Source organism: Anopheles aquasalis, chromosome X (genome assembly GCF_943734665.1).
Source record: "Anopheles aquasalis chromosome X, idAnoAquaMG_Q_19, whole genome shotgun sequence".
NCBI classification, from domain to species: domain Eukaryota; kingdom Metazoa; phylum Arthropoda; class Insecta; order Diptera; family Culicidae; genus Anopheles; species Anopheles aquasalis.
The window spans coordinates 7,392,454-7,412,870 of NC_064876.1; the positions used below are offsets into that span (position 1 = coordinate 7,392,454).

A 20,417-nucleotide genomic window follows, 5' to 3' on the forward strand; every position below is an offset into this window, starting at 1 on the left:
GTTTATTTCAATTAACTTTCGGAATTTTAATTTGGAACACCCTGTATAAATTATTGAAGTTATATGAGAATACATTGGACACGGTGTTCAAATGTGCCAGAAACTTAAAAATATCTTGAAGGAAGAAGGGGGGGGGGGGGGGGTTTTGGGGGACACGAAAGGACTTATTATCTACCAAATACATCCCTTCTACCCCCTCCCCTCTCCTCTACTCCAGGATAATTAAAAAACGTAATCCTCGAAAGTATGCATGTTTTTTTGGATATGTAAATAATGGTTTTTTTACCCACATTACCAACTGGTGTCGATCACCCTTTCCTTGACAGCTTGTGGCGGGCGACTGGACGCACTGACCGGTATGTTCGCTTCGCCCAACTTTCCCCTCTCCTACCCGGCCGGCGTCGAGTGCGTCTGGGAGGTGAGTGCATCGCCCGGCAACCGAATCCGGCTCGAGATCACCCAACTCGACATCGTCCCCACCGACGGTTGCAACAGTGACTATCTGGAGGTGCGTGAATCCGCTGCCAGTGGCCGACTGTTGGGGGATTTTTGTGGCGTCGGCCAACCACTACCGACCAACCTGACCGTTGCAGCCGGTTTCTGGATCAAGTTCCGCTCCAGTGGTCCAACCGTGGCTACCGGCTTCCTGGCACAGTATTCATACGGTACGCACGGATATTCGCATTCCACTCCAGAGGTATTTCATTCATGCATTTATTCCCTTTTGGATGTAGAGTCACTGGCCGAGCTTGATGGTTCGAACGGAGTGATCACCTCTCCGCTGTATCCCCGGGGCTACTACGCGCCACGGGATGCCAGCTGGCGCGTTTCGGTCCCGGTCGGATCGGTGGTGGCGATCAGTTTCAACCAGTTTGGCATCGATCACAGCAGCGACTTGCCGGATCTATGTGATGGATCTCTCGTGGTGAGTACTCGCCATCTTAGAACCTTCTAGACGCAACAGGATAATGAGAGTTTGGCCAGTAGATTTACGATGGAGACGCCGATGACGACGACGAGGCACGGAAGCTGTTGACCGCCTGTGGCTACGTGAAACCGGATCCCCTCACCTCCAGCACGAACGTCGTGTACATTCAGCTCGACCACCGGAACGCCAGGGGACCGTCCAACTTTTCCCTGCAATGGCACCAGCTGGTCGTGATGAGTGGTGAGTTAGTGCCAGCTGCCAGGACGAAAGATGAGCTGCTTCCCTGCACCAGTAACCGGCTGATCGTGCTCGATGACGTTCGTGCAACGATCAACGTCAGCTCACCCGGGTATCCGTACGGCTATGCAGCTGGAGTGTTCTGCAGCTGGACGTTCCAGTCGGCGATCCGTACCTATCACCCCGTGATACGGCTGGTGGTCGTGGATTTGGAAGAAACGGCCAAGTGTCTGGCCGATTACGTTGAGTTGGAAGGTTCCACTGATCTCGCCACGTGGATTCCCCTCGAGCGTGTCTGTCGGTACGAGGGCAGACACGCCAACGAGACGACCATTTCGGGGACACCCCATCTAAGGTTGAACTTCCGCACCGACTACTACCACAATCGGACCGGGTTCTTGGCGACGGTGCGACTCCAGTGTGGCGGCGACCTGACGGCCCCCGAAGGCGTGATCGAGCTGGAGCATGGAGTACGACCGGACCTAGAATGGTGCACCTGGAATGTGACCGTGCTTATGGGTCGCCAGATCGAGTTCGAGTTCGAGCAGCTCAACGCGAGCGACGGTGCTTTGGTAATAATCTGGAACGGGCTCGATAATCGTGCGCCAGCGCTCGGTGTGTACGAAGGTACGGAATTGCCCGGTCTTCAGCACACCACGAGCAACGGCGCCCGTGTGCACTACCGAAGAAGCTCGGCCCGCACCGGGTCGAGCTCGAACAACTTCCGGCTGCTGTACCGTGAGCTATCGCTGGGGTGTGGTGGCACAGTGTTGCTCGACCGGCACCACAACACAGCGGAACTCCGGACACCGAACTATCCGGCGGCACCGCCACCGTACCTCGACTGCGTCTGGCAGATTCTGGCGACCGCCGGTCAGCTGCTGCGGCTTGACTTTTTCGATACCGCAACGTTCTTAGCACCGAACTGTGACCAGCACTACCTGGAGGTACTGGATGGCCTGATGGAGAGTGCACCGGTACTGTTGCGCGTATGCCATTCCTTTACGTTACAGCATATCTACACGACCGGCAACGGTATGCGGGTGCGGTACTTTGACGAGCGAAGCAACGGTACCAAACCGCTGAAAGTTCATGTATCGTTGGCCAGCTGTGGTCGGTCGAGCCGCAGTATGAGTGGTACCGTTACGTCCGAGAACTACCCTGTGCCCGGTGGTTATCCTGCGCACTCTGAGTGTAAGTACCACATTAACCCACCGACCCTAGCGACCCCTCAGCTGACCTTCACCGATCTGCACCTACCGGGGAACCCGGCGGATGGTGGCTGCGCCGACACTGACAGTGTCCAGTTGTACGGTGTTATGGAGTCGTCGAACGGGAGTTTCATGCTGCCGCTGGGAACGTTCTGTGGTACGACCATACCCCCACCCATCGAAAGTCCCGTGGTCCATGTGGTAGCCATCTTCCGGACACTCCGAACGGCGCGTGCCGGGTACCGGGGCTTCAAGCTAACGTACCGAACGGACCGGTATAGCTGTTCCCACCGGATCGAGGCACCGTTCGGTGAGGTGGCCAATCCCGGCTATGACACCCAGATGTCCCACCGAAGGCACTGCGTATGGCGGATTACCGTGCCCACCGGGCAGCGTGTGAAGATCCAATTCCTGGACCTCGATCCAACGCTAGCACACCGACGGGAGCGACAGTTGCTGTTCTACGATGGTCACAGTACCGCCACAGACAAACCACGGGAATTCGTGCGCATACCGTACGAGTCACCGTCGCACGGTCTGCCGACACCGATCCATAGCAGCTCGAACGAGCTAATGATTCGTTACTTCTCGCTGCGTGAGATCTTCGGCCGGGGTACGTTCAAGGTGCGCTTCAGCAGCGCGGAACCAACACTCTGTGTCGGGAACTTGAACGGTTGGGAAGGCACCATCGAGACACCGTCCAATGCCAGTACGCTGGCGTGCACGTATCGCCGTACTGACCGCGGTAATGGTGTTACGCTGGCGATGAACTTCCGGGAGGTAGTGGCGGGTCCGTTGGGCCAGAGTTGCATTCAGATCGTCGGTGCGAAACACTTGCTCCGAAAGCTGTGCAGCAACAGCAAACCACTCATCCTTTCGCCCTTCTCCGATACTGCCATCGAGCTGATGCGCGAGGCGACGGAAACGGAAAACGGGCCACCACCGGTGGGATTCAAATTGGATTATCGGGTGTTCGAGTGTGGCGGTCGGTATGCCGGTTCGGCCATCACCAACATCAGTAGCAGTAGCCACAACGCCACTGGACATCCCTTGCACTGTGCCTGGCAGGTGCTCTATCCGAAGGGCACACTGGTCGAGATCACGGTGGGTCGGTTCGAGCTGCGGCTGCCCTGTGACCAGGAGTACCTGACGATCTTCAATGGACCGTTACCGACGAGCCCACGGATTGGACGGTTCTGCAAGGACAGCCCGATAATCGGTTCGATCGCTACGCATCGGCACGAACTGTACGTCGAGTATCACGTCACGGGCGGAACCGGAGTCGGATCGTTTGAGCTGCTGCTTGCCGGCAAACCGTTCGGCTGCGGTGGTACCCTACACAGCGATACCCTAACGTTCGGGCCACCATTGAACGGTAGCTGGTATCCACCGAACGTCGAATGCGTCTGGTTGCTGCAGGCTCAGCCGGGTCGGCACGTGAGCGTTCGGTTCGTCGAGCGGTTCAGTATCGAGAAGAGCCCGGGCTGTACCAAGGACTTCTTGGAGCTGTTCGATCAGCGAGTGGAGGGTGCGTGGATTAGCTTGGGCCGCGTGTGCGGCAAGGTGGTACCGGGCGTGTTCAACTCGACCGGCCCGGCGTTCAGGATCCTCTTCCGTACGGACAACGATACTGAATCCGATGGTTTCACCATCCGCTGGGAAGTCAACTGTGGAGGTAAGTTAACTTTGGTCGGTCAGCAAGCAAATGCGAGCAAGCAAAATATTATTTACGCATATTTGTGTATGCAACATCGCCACGTCCAATAGATTGATCGTGAAGATTGTCTGAATGCAGAATGAACATCTATTGATTAAGCCCAGTAATATTAACCGTCATATCATTTACATCGAGAGTTATGAAATTTTCCCCTTTTTTCCACCAAACCAAACCAGCGTGTGTTTGATTCCGGTAAAGTTCAATGGTTTTATCAAGTATATTATGTACTTTGCCTGTTTAAATGATACATTTCCTAATTTTAGATCAAACGAGCAGTTCCTTGAACTTTCTTTACGAATTTCTTACATCTCAAAGCGAATACAGTGTCTCCAACGCAACCAAAACATAGACACGAACTGTCAGTTTTTCTCATTCATTTTTCTAATCGTCGCGATCGATTTTGTTCGAGTAAGTTTTTTTGTTAAAGGTAATTATGGCCCGATGAAATTAACACCCGCCAGGTGGTACCCGGGTACCCGGGTACCCCACACGTTGGCTGTGTACATGGGCTATGTTTTGAATCACAAAACAACACTTTATCAAAAAAAAAATCATTTCCACCGGCCCTTTAATTGATAATTAACTAAAATGTAACATTTGTGTCTTTTGAGTTGTTTATTATTGTTGTTTTATTACATAAAGAACTAAAAAAAACATAGAATATAAAGGGAATCAACCAATGGGGATGGTCTGAACTTGTTTATTTACACTGATCGCAAAACATTCGATCAACACAATGCACATTGCAGTCGAATGTAAGATTAAGCCTTGATCAAATTCTTCAGCGGCCAAAGTGATGCACCGACTGACCTTGGGCCAGGTTGATTGCCATTGCCTCCCGGTTCAGGTCCAGGTCCTGCAAGTTGTCACCGTATGGAACAGTAAAGCAGGTGCCGTTAGGCTCCCGTTCAGCTTTGCCGCATCCGTGTCTATGTATATCGCCTCAATTTTTTTCAGTGCACCTTGATACCGAAAAGGTGAAACATTTCCTAATCGTTTTCCTAATCTGTAGCCACTCCACAATGTTGCCATTGATGGCTGTCTGGCCCATCTTTTTGATTTTCGAAGAGCATAATGTTACCTTTGATCCTAACTTATGCTGTAATGGTTTGTTTCATCATTTGATTAGCCGTTGTCTTCGGTACGATCTGGCGATAATCAAACAGCCCTACAGCATATCCACCGAACAGCCGAAACCTGCCGATAATATTTTGCAGTGCCATGCATTGCCCATGGCAAAAGCACGTGAGACAACATCCAGAACAGAGCCAGAACAATCTTCGATTGGCTTCGGGTTCTAATGCAAGGAATGCAAAGATTACTCTTTAGCAACAGGAGCTTCTATCAGGTCCAGGTGTAATATCTGGCCCTTCGAGGCGAGCGGGGCTGTTCTGATAGCATAGAAGCAATCGCAGACGGAGAGTGAACCATTCCTCCTAGCGCGATTGTATTTTGTTGCATGCAGCGAGTGCAGTGCGCGTTTGCCTATGGCATTATGCCTTGACGGCCAGCGACTTAATGGGGGACTTCGTTATTTTCGGGCCAAAAAAGGCCCGTTTTTAACGAATTTTTGTGACGTAACCATTCAAGTGTATTTTTTTCAAATAAATGACATAATAATCTACAACTTTTGAAGAATATTTAGTATTGATTTGAGCATCATTCATTGAAAAATCAATCCATGCCATCAAATTTAGGCAGTCGTGTCTTCGAAAAGATACTTTTTCTGGTGCCCATCGTAGTTGCGTGATGGGTCATCAGAAAAATACAAATTGATATTCATTAGAAAGATTATAAGTTTATCTAGGTAGCCAGGCAGAGTTTTTGTTGATACTCCAATTTTTCGATTTTTGGCAGATTTTTTAAGTTGAAAAAGTGATGCTTTTGCGATTCTGCCATGAAAAACGAACTTTACAGATTTGTTTAAATAAAAGTATAAACAATTTAAAAGATATCTCGACGGGGTTACCTGGCAAAAAGTGTACAGATTATGTGTTAAAAATATCAAATCGATCGGCCTTGTAGCTTTTACGGTACGATGGGCACCGACTTTGGAAACGTTTGTTTTGGGAAACGTTCTTCAAAGTAGCAAGCTGCATGGGGCCTTGTATGAAACGCGGATTTTCAAAAATCGTTATCTTTGTCAGTTTTTCTTCGATTGATCCAAAACTTTTACACAATTCTCTTGAAAGGATCTGCTTTCAGGGAAAAATGTTTAAAACTGTCGGGCATATTGAGAATCCCCTCGATTGCACCGATGCCGGAGAGCGAGAGAGCCGACGCTCTCTTCTTCCGGAGCGTTCTTCCAGAGAGTCACGGCACTCTCTCATATCGAGTTGAGTCGCGTTCCAACCGTCCTACCAAGCGCATGTAACATACGTGAATAAAACCACTGTACTTTCTATTACCGCCCAAATTCCACTGCCTCTAACAAATTTGGCCATTTAGATGATAAGAGTTTAATGCATCACAAATCCACCAAACTTTTATTCCGTACTTTGCCGGCTTTGATGGAATATATTGTGTCATTTTAGTTCTTCCTCGATATGGAAAGAGCTGCTCTGTTGCGAGCAGCCGCAAGTAGCTCACTTGCGTGCACGGTTGCAAGCTTACGTGCAGCCCAGCGCACAAGGGGAGCAAGGGCAGGACAGTGCTGCAGCCAGGACAAAACCGCAGTGCTAAGCGTAACGCCGAGAGAGGCGGACTATTTTTGAGTTTGCTGTGTCAAATAAACAGCTACTACAAAAACCGCAATCTCGCGGCGTGTTCGCACTTTAGTAACACTGCTCGTCGATAGTTAAGTATTCTGACGGCTTGTAATATTTTCCCAAATTGTTATTTACCATTGTCCAAATATCTCGTATCGGAGCAACTTTATCTTCTTTCATTCGCTCGTCCCGAGTATTGGCATCATCAAATCTAATAAACCGTATTATGTTTCGAAAGCGTTTGCTTCCAATTGCTGCACGGTAGAGTGGGTATGAGTATGACTGCCACATGTCATGGACATTGTCGTTGATTGAATTGTTTGCACCAGACGTTATTAACACTCCTAGGAAGGCATACAATTCATCTATATCTATATTTGTCCACGTAACTGCTTTTTTGTCTTTATTCTGCGAATTATACGCATCATAAGTACGTGCAGCCTTCTTGTTGGTGTGACGAATTATTATATCTGCTATTTCTGAAGTGAAAAATAATTTGAATGTTTCCAAAATAGATAGCAGCTCTGTTTTTTTTTTATAGGTCCACTCTTTTGCCGCACAATATTGCGCATTGCCACTTGATGTCCTATTATTGGTGTTTTGTTCCACTTAGTGCCATCCTTGGCAGTCATTTAATTTTCACTTTCATCAATTACATCACCATTTACCTCGTCAAATTCACCTTCATCTTCACAGCCAGAGCCACCGCCGTTCTCATGTTCTAGAAATCGTTTTGAATTGGTTTGAATATGGAAACATTAGACATTATGTACAGGGTGTACCATAAAAAAATGAGAATGTTTTCGTTGCTCTGTTTTGGAGTTTTTGGTTTTTTTCTAACACCAAGATGGCATTATGGGGTATTGGTGTATTCGTGAGACTCATATCTATCAAATGATGTATAAAAAGTACTCGTGCAAAAGTTGTCTGATCTAAAAAATGTACTCAAAGGCAACAGTGTCGATTTTACTTTGCGAGCAAAAAGACGATGTCGTGTTCTCTCTTTTCACGATTGATCCAGCATGGAATTCCTGCACGAATAGGCTCATATCGCCCCTAAAGACTAAGGATGGTCCAAAGAACATAAAATTTAAGTCCACTTTCGAGATCCCAGCTGGAAAAATGATGTTTGCAGCAGTTGTCTCTAATGGTTTGATAATGCCACCAGTTTGAATAAAATCCCATATTAAAATGTGTATATCAATTTTTGAAGGATCACCTTTTACCATGAATTAAAGCAAACTTTGACACTCCAAAAAATGTTGAGTTTCAGCAAGATTGAGTCCCCTGCCATACGTCTAAACGGACTCAAACATGGTTGAAGGAAAACATGCATTTTTGGTCGAATGATGTATGCCCTCCAAGCGGTCCTGAATTAAACTGTGGTGGCTATTCAATATGTGTGTTTGTTCGGGTTAAGATCTGTGAATCATTACACCATCGGTTGGCTCGCTGAAGTCGTTTATCATCAAACCCTGGTCTTCTAAGTTTGACACCTATGTTACCGAGGGTGTACTCGAATTCGGTACCGCTTGGAGAAATTAATTGAGGAAACAGGCCGACAAACCCACTCATTTTGTTTGTTTTTGATAAACAGTGAAATATAGAGTCAATTTAAATATTTTAAAACACTAGAAAACCTACAAAAATGGCTTTAAACTTTGATAAAGGATTTTCTCATTTTTTTATGGTACAACCTGTATATAAATTAGGATTGAAGATGTTCACGAAAACTATGAAACGAAATTTACCAGGAATGTCACAATCCGATGGTATTTCATTTTGCGGGAAATAGTCATCGTCATCCTCGTTATCCTCAGACTCGAAATCTTCTGTATGTAAGTACACCACACTTTTTATGGATCGGTAGATCCATATTTTTATCACAACGGAACGGAACAGAATGTGACCCCTGTATCAGACGGATTTGCACGACTGACTTTTACTTGACTCTGTGCCAACCCGAGTCAAGGCCCGAGTGTGAGAGTCAAGTAACATGCCATAATTAAGTAATTTGTTTAGACTAAAACGATTTTGTTGATGTTTTGACTTAAAGCAATTTTATTATACGATGTAATTAATCCAAAATAAGCATTTCCTTCTCTATCCGATGTCTACGACGTGCTTGGCAAGACCTAGCCATTCGCTAATTATTCAATTGTATTGCTTTATTAATGTTTTGACTGGCTGTTATTACCATTACAAAGATGCTAATGCCTTTAAAAAGGTTGTGGCGAATCACTTTTCGCCATAAAATCGACAAATGCCGCGATACAATCACTTAGCTATGCTGTGCACATGAGTGGGGTACCCGGGTACCCGGGTGCCCAACGAAGGGATAAACGCCGGGTGCCCAACCGAGGGTTAAAAAGAAGGGTGTGTTCGAAAAGATACTTTTTTCGGTGCTCATCGTAGCCGTGTGATGAGTCTTCTGAAATATGCAAATCTATATTCTTTTATATTCTTTTCATAGAATTTAAGTTTATCTATGTAGCCCCGTCGAGGTTTTGTTGAATTTCCCATTTTAGGATTTTTGGCAGCATTTTGCAGCTGAAAAATGATGCTACGATGCAACTTCAAAATACTGCCAACATTCGAATAAAAAAATGTGAACTCCAACCAAAACTCAACGTGGCTTTTTTCATTTAACAAACTAGGTGGAATACTAATGTACGAACCTTGTGGAAACCCCTCAGGAACAGTGTGGGATACACACCCACTAAAACCAGCATGGTTTTTCGTTACCATACTGCTGCTGTATGCCTCTTTCGAGATGACTCGCAGCAAGGTTTGCTGTGCCGAAGCACTTACACCGCGAAAGCACAGGTCTGAAACGACTATATTTTTTTAGTAGTGTTGTTCAAACCACCTTTTTTTTACACTTGTAGGGCGGGAAACCTTCATAGGCACGTCGGGGAATGTGAGAGTTCCCTTCGGTAGTGTGGGCTTTTTACCCACTAAAACCACTCTTCCAATACCTTTAACCCCCTTCGGTAGTACCTTGCGGCATCCTTCAAAGGGGAGGCTGGACGTTAAACGTCCCAATCAACATCTGTCGACGCTCTCACAAATGGGTATGACACTGGTGTTACCCATAGCTACCCGAACGGTGCATCCGACCCTCGTTTTTTAACACTTTGTCACTTTGCGAATAGCTTCACCATCGCGTGGCTGATGTATTTGTTCACTGCTTCGAAGGCAGCAGAGCTCTGGCACATTCGTGAGACAATGTTCTCAACCGAGAAGTCCAGCCCAATGCACCCTGTCAGTTCCTCTATTGGTTCTGCGAACCTAGGACAGGTCATCAACACATGCTCAGGAAATTCGTCAACGCCTTTACAGACTGGGCAGTACGGTTTTTTGGCTCTGTTTATCCGGTGAAGATAATCTCTAAAATAACCGTTTCCTGAAAAGATCTGGGTTAAGTAGGAGTTTATCTCACCATGTTTTCTGGATACCCATGGACCAATTTCTGGGATAAGGCGATGTGTCCACCTCCCAGTTTTGCCTACATCAAACCACCTTACGTACTCGCTACTCTTAAAAACGTGTGTTTGTGATGTTCAAAATTTCAAATCGATCGGTCCATTCATTTTTATGCTACTGGACGGGCACCGATATTGAACACGTTGGTTTTTGGGGAAACTGCATGAGGCTTGCTTCCAAAAGCGATATCGTTGTCCATTTTACTTAAATTGATTTAGCATTCATAAAAAACTGTTAAAAATGTTTTTAACAGGTGTGTTCTACGCCGAACAGCAACCGCAGCTTATCCTGAGCCCCAACTATCCGGAACCGTACAGCCCGGATCAGCAGTGTTCCTATACGATCCTCGCATCGCCGAACGCCACCGAACACCGGCACATCGAACTCAGCTTCGGACGGTTTGAGCTTGCGGAGGTCCCCAGTCCCTTGCCCCGTCCGTCCTGTCAGTCCGCCCCGGCAAGCCTGCAGCTCTACCGACGCGATGAGCGGTCGACCGATCCAAACGCCTGGCAGCTGGCTGGTAGCTACTGTGGGCGGGTGGGTCCGGTTGTCCCGTTCCGTGCTCTCGATCGGGCGCGAGTTGTTTTCCGAAGTTCCCTCCCTGGATCCCTGGAGGCCCCTGGATTCACCTTCGTGTATCGACTCAGTGCGTGTGATGATAATGTCACCAGTAGCCAGCGTATCCAAAGTCCCCCGAGCGGGCTGCCGGATGGAGCATCGTACTGGTCACCACTGCACTGCCGCTGGTACCTAGCGATACCACCGGGCCAGAAGGTGACGGTACGGTTCGAGCAACTCGTCCTACGTCACTCCACCGACTGCCAGGATGATGTGGTCGAGGTATACCGTGGGCTCGAGCTGACCGCGAAGAATCGTTTGGTGAAACTGTGCGGTAACCTGACAGGCCAGGCACCGGTTGTGCCAATCAGCGGAAGCCACGGTATCATATCTTACCGGGTTGGCCAGCAGACGCAGTCATCACCCTTGGTCGCCCTTATCCTGTACGGTCCCGATTGTGACCGGTCGATAACGCTCGACGAGCGCTCGCCGCGCTACTTGTTGAGCGTTCGAGGTGATGGCGTTGCGCAAGACTGTCACTACACCTTCCAGGTACCGACCGGCCACACGGTGCTGATCAGGTTTGGGTCGCCCTTCCACCAGCTCGAGACGGCACGGAATGCGAGTGCAACCGAGGGCTCGTGTTCGGACGCACTGTATGTGGATCTGCACGATGGTCTCAGTGTGCTGTCGCCACTCATTGGGCGATACTGCGGTACCAGGGTGGCACCACCGGCACAACACAGCTCTGGTCCCTGGATGCACCTGCACTACGTAACCTACGATTCGGACGCGCTGCTGCTGGACATGCGACTTGAGGCAACCGTCACTATGGAACGGTCGCTCTGTGGTCCACTCCAGCACGCCCTAGCGCCGGATGTCGAGGTCATCGTGTCTGCACCACTGGCCACCGACGACCAGCCACCGATCTTGCAGCGATGCCTTTGGGTGTTTCGGGCACCACCGGACCACCAGATTGAGCTGCACTTCCTCAAGTTCGACCTCGTTAGCTACGGTGAGCTGAACCGCTGCAAGAATTACATTGGCATACGGGATGCTACGGTGAGTGGCCGCAATATCAGTGATCCCGGAGTGACCATAACCGTAGTACAAATCTGTTATTCCGTAATGTTTCCAGCACGAGCCCATCATATACGAAGGACTGGGGGAATCGTTGGTCTACCATGGCCGCTCCGTTAGCTCCGTCAACTTCACTCACGTAAGTAACCAAATACCGGCGAAACGGTTGACCCATTTTTTACCGGTTTCTCGCTTCCCCAAGGATGTCAGCTATCCGATGGCCTACCACAAGCACTGTGGTGGCTCGAACGGCCTACCGAGCTCGTACATCTCAATCACGAACGAGTTGTTGGCAACACCAGCACTGGCGATTGAGCTAGCAACAGAGGCAGTCGATGCGGTGCGGGGATGGATGATTGCTCACGACTTGAAGCTGGCTACAGAGAAGACGGAGACCCTAGTCTTCACGTCGATGAGGAATGACAGGGTCACGGCTTACGAGATGGATGGACAGGCACTCAGCGTATCGAGAAGCATCCGATACTTGGGCGTGATGCTGCAAGAGCGCCTCCAGTGGGGGCCACACGTTCAGTTCATAGCGGAGAAGGCAATGAAGCAGGTCCAGGCTCTCCGGTTTGCCATGCGGAACCACGGCGGACCGTCGAGCCAGTCCCGGAAGATCATAGCCAGCGTCATCGACTCGACACTGTGCTACGCTGCCCCCATATGGGCAGAGCAAGCGACGAATCTGCAATGTAACCGGCGCATCCTGCAACGAGTGCAACGCGAAATGGCGAAAGGCGTCGCCAGCACCTTCCGCACCGCTAGTTACTGGTCGGCGGTACTCCTGGCTAGGCTTGTCCCAATATGCCTACGACTGAACGAAGATGCCCGCTGCTACAGGGCCACCCGCGAACACCAGGCCTGCGCTCTGACAATCAGGAAGCGCGAGCGCGCCGCAACGTTCCAGGCCTGGCAACAGGAATGGGACAAGGAGAAGGACGACAGGACGGCGAGCCTTCACAGTCGGTGGATTCGTCGCGTTATCCCGGATGTGGAGCGGTGGTTCAGCAGGAACCATGGACAAGTAAACTTTCACCTGTCGCAGATTCTTTCCGGCCACGGCTTCTTCCGTGAATATCTGCACGGCAGAGGGTTTACTCGGTCCCCAGACTGCACCAACTGTCACGGAGTGCCAGAGACCCCGGAACATGTGTTGTTCGAATGTCCTCGGTTCAGCGCTGTTCGGGATCAATGCCTGACGGAGGGAGGCACGATTCTGACGCCGGAAGCGCTTTTGGAGCACATGCTCCAGGGGACACACGAATGGGACAACGTGAGTCGAGCCGCCCGGGACATCACCTCTCAACTGCAACGTGAATGGGCCGAGGAGCAGGCCAGAGTAGCACGACTTGAGGCAGCGGCAGCTCCCGCCCTAGCGGCCGCAATCATCGAAACGCGCCGTTTACGGTACAACGCGGCACAGCGTCGACGACGAGCAGAGAGACGTCAGCTCTCATCTTCATCGGAGGCAGGGCAGCGCGTCGCCCTGCAACGGCAGCAGCGCAACGCACGAGCACGGGATCGGAGAGCAGCCAGGACGATAGAGGCTGATCCGACGAAACGGCAAGTGGTGGAGGCACGACTCCGCCTACGACGAGCACAGGACGAGCTCCGCGCAGCCCTGACATCGGGGAACTTGGAGGAGGTCGAGCGCTGTCGACGAGCTGTCGACGAAGAAGCAGCGATCCTCGCAGTGGAGAGGCGATTTCGGCGTCGGCTCCTGCAACAACAGCCAAGGGAAGCGATAGGACGCCCGGTTCCTGTCGCTAACGCGGCGTAATGGGCTCTCGCCCGCTCTGAGAGGAGCAGTGCGAAGAGTTCAGTGGTGGGAGTGAGTGGGAGGGCCGGCTGCACCAGCGGATTAGCCTGAAAAGGAACGGATTGCCGTTGGTGTGGCAGAGGGCCGGAGACCGTTTAGGTTAATAAATGGTTGTTCTAAAAAACGAGTTGTTGGTGCAATTCCAGCGCGTGTCATCGGTGGGGAGCGGTAGTATGACGCTGAGCGTTCGACTGTTCGGTTCCTGCGCACAGTACTACACCACCCTACAGGGTCGGATCCTGCGGACGGTGCGTGGCCAACGCGGATCGTGCACGATCACGATTGAGGTGCCAGAGAACCACACGATCGCGGTCTACTTCAACCGATTCCATCTCGAGCAGGTCGAGTGTGATCGAGGGCACGCGGTGCGAGTGTACAATGGGACAGGCGAGCGGCCAGAGCGGAGCCTCCTAGCGGAATACTGTGGAGCGGTAACGCCGAATCCCATCTTCAGCACCGGCCGGGCGCTGCACTTTGTGTTACCGGCCACCGACGCAGCCAACGCCTCGTTGCTCCTGGACGCCACCTACGTTGCTAGCAGCAACAGTCCAGGCTGTGGGGGTGTGCTGTACAACTACGGTGGATACCTGACCAGTCCGCACTATCCGAACCGCGTGCACGAGCCGATGGGCTGCTGGTGGCATCTGGTCGTGCCGGACAATCTCGTCGTCGCCCTGCACTTCGACGTGTTCGATTTGGGCAGTGAGCGGACGTGCAACACCGACTACCTGCGGCTGCTACAGCCGACAGTCGTAGACGATTCGACAATTATGACTTACTCGATTGAACTCTGCGCTAGCACACATATGAGTCGCTTCGTCAGCAGATCCAACGTGGTGGATCTGTTCTACCGCCGATCGGCGCACTTTGACGGCGTTGGCTGGAAGTTGAGGTTTATGGCCGTTGAACCGGACGAGAACGTCAAGTTTCCGTGAACCTGATTCGGTAGGACGACAACGGTGTCCCCCTAGACACGGCTGCTCGACGCTTCAGCTTTCCAGTGCTCGGATAGCTCGGATACGTCAACACGCATTTTGACAATAAAAGGAAGGTAACGCAACGGTCAGAACGGTCCTGCCTCTGTGTTTGATGATTTCACCGCTGCCAATGGCTCTGTGTTTGCCACATATAAACCATGGATGATCTTTGCAACATTGCTATCAGAGCGAAACGAAGGCTGCGGAATCGAAAAAATGGTGGACGGTTTCATTCATTCAAAAAATGGGGGACGGCTTTTAAAGCTTGGAACACTTAATATTAGGTTGGCCAATAAGTATTTTGGTAAAACGGGTCGACTGCCCCCGTGAACTTTTTTATCGTGTATGTTTCATTTTCCCGGGCGAAATTCATTTTAATTAACGCCCAGCTTTTAACCCACCCTTATCAACGTCATGAAAACGATAAAATTCAAAACGATAGAAAGAGAGGCAACTATGAACGAAAGAGAAAGAGCATACTTATCGATCAGCTGTTTCCTGTCAAACGTACGAAACGATACAAATGCAAGAACAGCAAGGCGCATGCGTAAGTCACTAGAGTGAAAGAGATAGTTATATTCCGCTATGCCGACCCGAGGAAACATGGCCGGTTTGTTGGTAAACAATACGACGCCATCTGACGGTCGCTGTGATGGCCTCTGCAGATGGCGTTGATTTATTTGCCCCCCGTTTGAATCGGCGGTTGGCGCGTGCGCCCAATGCACCATGGTTTCTCGCTCAGCGCTCAGCCATGTCGTCGCACACGGCTGGCCGGTTGCTAGCGCACTCGTGGCGCGTCCGTCGCTGGCCAGCTGGCTACCCTGCACCGACCGCTCCGCGACACCTAAGACATCTGGACAGCATTTTCAGGCTCCAGGTCATGGACATTGCCAGGTGCGGAGTTTGACTGGGGCGGTACATCTCCAAAACGATAACGGAGGTGTCCATAGGTCAGCTCAGTGTGGACAGAAACCACACGCTGAGCATAAGGACAAAAGCTGGCTTGATCTCGACAATTTATAAGTCGTGCGCGTGGTTGCATGTCCGTTAGTTTGAAATTTGAATTTTCAAAACGAATTCGCCTCTACTTTCAATTCGCCTTGGTAACCTATAGCTGTGCCTTTCTTTCAAAGGTTGGCCTTTCTCTTTCTGGCGCATTGGCTAGGTAGGAAATCGGCAACCCTGCTAAAATGGTTGCCAATTTATACTGGCGAAATCCCACAATGACAGTTAAGCGGTGAGTTCACGGGGGCAGTCGACCCGTTTCACCAGTATTTTCGTATTTTGGCAATAGATGGCATTGGAGTCGTCTATCTTCACCGTTATCAATCACATTATTTGGTAAAACTGTACGACAGCCCCCGTGAACTCCCCGCTTAACTGTCATTGCGGGATTTCGCCAGTATAAATTGGCAACCATTTTAGCAGGGTTCCCGATTTCCTACCTTGCCAATGCGCCAGAAAGAGAGAGGCCAACCTTTGAAAGAAAGGCACAGCTATAGGTTACCAAGGCGAATTGAAAGTAGAGGCGAATTCGTTTTGAAAATTCAAATTTCAAACTAACGGACATGCATCCACGCGCACGACTTATAAATTGTCGAGATCAAGCCAGCATTTGTCCTTATGCTCAGCGTGTGGTTTCTGTCCACACTGAGCTGACCTTTGGACACCTTCGTTATCGTTTTGGAGATGTACCGCCCCAGTCAAACTCCGCACCTGGCAATGTCCATGACCTGGAGCCTGATAATGCTGTCCAGATGTCTTAGGTGTCGCGGAGCGGTCGATGCTGGGCAGCCAGCCGGCCAGCAGAGGATGTGCCACGAGTGCGCTAGCAAACGGCCAGCCGTGTGTGGCATGGCTGAACGCTGAGCGAGAAACCATGGTGCATTGGGCGCACGCGCCAACCGCCGATTCAAACGGGGGGTGGGGGGGGGGGGGGGCAAATATATCAACGCCATCTGCAGAGGCCATCACAGCGACCGCCAGATGGCGTTGTATTGTTTACCAACAAACCGGCCATGTTGCCTCGGGACGGCATAGCGGAATATAACTATCTCTTTCACTCTAGTGACTTACGCATGCGCCATGCTATTTTTGCATTTGTATCGTTTCATACGTTTGACAGGAAACAGCTGATCGATAAGTATGCTCTCTCTCTCTTTCGTTCATAGTTGCCTCTCTTTCTATCGTTTTGAATTTTATCGTTTTCATGCAGTTTATAATGGGGGCTTGAAAGCTGGGCGTTAATTAAAATGAATTTCGTCCGGGAAAATGAAACATAAACGATAAAAAAGTTCACGGGGGCTGTCGTACAGTTTTACCAAAAGATTTCTATGGGAATCCAATAAGTTTCGTTTTGGCAGCGAAAATTTTGGCGCAGTGTAGAAACGGTCTTAGATTTTGACAGATTTCCTGATTTTGAGCCGAGTTCAATCCGGCTTGAAATTTGCATTTTGCATTTGCAATTTGCATTTGCAATTTGAAATTGCATTAAAGTGCTTAAAAGTGAAGATGTGACAAATTACTGATTATCATAAGCGTAAATAGTGGATTATTTCAATGATATTACAAACTTTTGGCCTGCTCAAAATCAAAACAAACTCGTCCACTTTGACAGCTCGGACGAGGGCCTTCGGGTCCTCGACAGTGACGAGTTGGGTCGTCTCGCGCTCGTTTTCGGCGATGCAGAACTTTGCATCGACGAGTCGACTCGCCCAAAAACTACCCGACTCGTTTTCCTAAATCGCGCCCTAAATCCGAGAGTCTTTAGAGAACTGTGGCTATATTTGTTACGTGCGATTCCAGATTTTTTCCAATTATTAGGTTGGATCAGTCTTTTCGTATTTTTGGTAAATCTTCAAAGGGATATATTTTTTGTTTTAAGCAACTATATTCAACCAAATATGATTCATTTTGGTTAACCACCTTTCGCCATTTTTCGGCTAAAGACATAATTCCTTTAGTGTAAAAACTCCGTGGTTTATCGTTAAAAAACTGTGACACGAGGTTTTCTCATGCTTCTCTTGAAGGTAGCGGTACTCCACTAAGGGAGTTTTGCATAGAACCAAACAAGTGGTAATCCGATGGTGCAAGGTCTAGGCTATATGGAGGATGCATCAAAACTTCCCGGCCAAGCTCTCCCAGTTTTTGCCGAGTCATCAAAAATGTGTGTGGTCTAGCGTTGTCATAGTGGAAGACGATGCCCTTTCTGTTGACCAATTATGGCCGTTTTTCCTCAATTGCTTGCTTCAATCTCATCAATTGGTCACAGTAAAGTCTAGAATCAAGAGTTTGACCAGGTTGGATTAGCCCATAATGAATGATACCTCTCCAATCCCAAACCAATCCTAAACATACAGCATATCCTTCCGCGGCGTCAATCCTGACTTTGGGACTGTTTGTGTAGCTTCTGCATTCTTGCACCATGATCTTTTTCACACGTTATTGTCGCATTCGATCCACTTTTCGTCTCCTGTTACCATTCGCTTCAGAAACGGTTCGATTTCATTTCGTTTCAGCAAAGAATCGCAGATGTTAATTCGGTCCAATAATTTTTTCGCAGACAATTCATGCCCCCAGCCACCCCACGGACAACACGGTTGTATGGGGGGAAAGCAGTTTTGGCGAAATATTTCATGTTTTGTTCGCGGGAGCGCGGCTGACTCGCTTTTTTGTTCCCGCGAGCGCGGCTAGCTCGCGGCTGTTAAAGGGGTCCCTTTAAAAGCAGTTGCCAAAACTGCTTTCGCTCCATACAACCATGTTGTCCGCGAAGACTGCTTTACAGCTGATGTAAAAACTCAGCAATCATGTTTTGAATTAGTGAATAAACCGGTAATTTTTTGTGAGTCCGAATACACAACAGTTCCTAATACCACCATAAAAATCACTAACACCACCAAAAACCAACATCGTTAGCTATCAATGGTGACTTTGACGAAACGGAAAAAGTCGACCGAAACTCTACCGAGCCTCACTTTTCCAGTCGTGTACCTTTTGGTACCAGACTGCGAGTCTGTGAAATGAGACTCAAATTGGAGATGCTTGTTGTGATTTCCGCAGCTAAGCAAACAAATCCAAACGATTTCTTGAACATGGCGAGCAGACGTATGGAAACAGTTTTTTCTTGAATTTTTGAATTTATTTGTGCCCGGTGTGGTATGCTCGTGCGTATTCCGCACAAGCACACCATTCCCCAAAACAAATCATCTCTTACGGCCGATATGCGAATTCCTAGAAGAAATAATAATTAATTAGGGCTAAGAGCGAAGCGAGCAGCAAGGCGACTGACCCCGCTAACGCGCAAGCATGCACGAGCATGCACGCCGGGTCAGTACGCGCTGGGTACGCGATATAATTGAATGTTTATAAAATGATGGACGTGGAGGTAAATAAAAGAAAACGCAAAAACGAAATAAACGGCATTCGCCGCCAGAACACAACCCGGAACGGATCGTCACTTTTCTTGGGTGGTTTCTTCGATACCTTCGATTCGATAATGCAGGAGCATTATACCGGGTCGTCGACGGGAAATTGCTCAAAATGCACAAATCATTACAGAAAATTGTAAAAGATTGGAAAATCTCAAAAAACTACTGTTGACTAGCGCGTTTGCCACACAAGTCCACTCAGTTGTTCGCGGAACCCTTTCAGTGATCACTCCGCTTAGATAGAGCTGGCTCTGCTTGAGGAGTGTCCCTAATAACTGTGGACTTCACTATAGTCGCCAGTTCAGCTGTGTCGTTTTTGGTACGCATTTTTTTTTATTTTCGTCGCAGTTGCCATTGATATTTCATTCATGGTTCATACAGTTCATGTTTCACCAGTTGTAAAGCAGTCTTGTTTTCAAGACAAGACACTCGCAATAGGCCCCTATGTTTGTTTGTGCGCGCATATCTCCAAATCTACTGGGCCGATCTTCACCAACTTCGGGTCCTTTTTCCAGGATTCCCTTCCTTTCTCCCCCCTCCCATATAGCAATGTGTTAGAAAAACTAGGTTAGAAGCTCTGGAGGTTTTCAAGCAAATTTCTCCAAAACTCTCACAATAGTTGCTGGTTGCTTTAGATAACATGTGACAGCACCTCTAGACGGTGAAACGATTCTCAGATTGCGTCTAAACGAGCACGAATGTATCGCGAAAGTATCGCGACGACGAGGCGAATAAACGTCATCCCCATACAAGTGCGCGAAAGTTTGATCGCGATAGCATGGATGCCCGTGTAGGGAGCGAATGCATCGCGAACGAACGAACACTGCTGTCAAAGCTGTCATTTCATATAAAAAAAGCCCTCTGGCGGAGGTCTGTCGAAGAACACACGCTTTCGCGAAAGTTTTTGCTCAGACTGAGCAAAAGTCGTCGCGATGCATTCGTTTACCGTCTGGAAGCAATCTCAGGTTCAAGAATTTGCTCAAATTTGCTGAGAATGGCCCGAGAATCGGTTTGCTGTCAAAATAACAGGCAATGACAGATAGTTTGACAGGTAGCTCAGCTGAGCCTCAGGTTCGCTGTATTCTCAGTTTCTACACGAGCGAAAGCATTCTCGGTTCGGATTTGTATGGATTTGACAGTTTCTATTCTCATTCTCTTCTCATTCTCGGGAAATTCTCGCACCGTCTACAGGTGCTGTGACAAAGTTTGGTGCTGTGACACAGATGATGACAAAATCACTTTACAAACGGCAAACACTTGACCGCA

The 20,417-nt window shown here is 49.0% G+C and overlaps 1 protein-coding gene across 1 annotated transcript in view; it reads left to right on the plus strand.

Annotated features, from left to right (window-relative positions):
- The window catches only part of LOC126577886 (cubilin homolog), a 39,287-nt gene extending 24,605 nt beyond the window's left edge, over window positions 1-14,682 (plus strand). Inside the window, 7 exon segments of the mRNA XM_050239940.1 lie at window positions 327-665; window positions 735-925; window positions 988-4,051; window positions 10,541-11,907; window positions 11,984-12,064; window positions 12,128-12,952; window positions 13,894-14,682. Coding sequence (XP_050095897.1) covers window positions 327-665; window positions 735-925; window positions 988-4,051; window positions 10,541-11,907; window positions 11,984-12,064; window positions 12,128-12,952; window positions 13,894-14,682 — 6,656 coding nt within the window.
- Window positions 14,683-20,417: the final 5,735 nt, after the last annotated feature.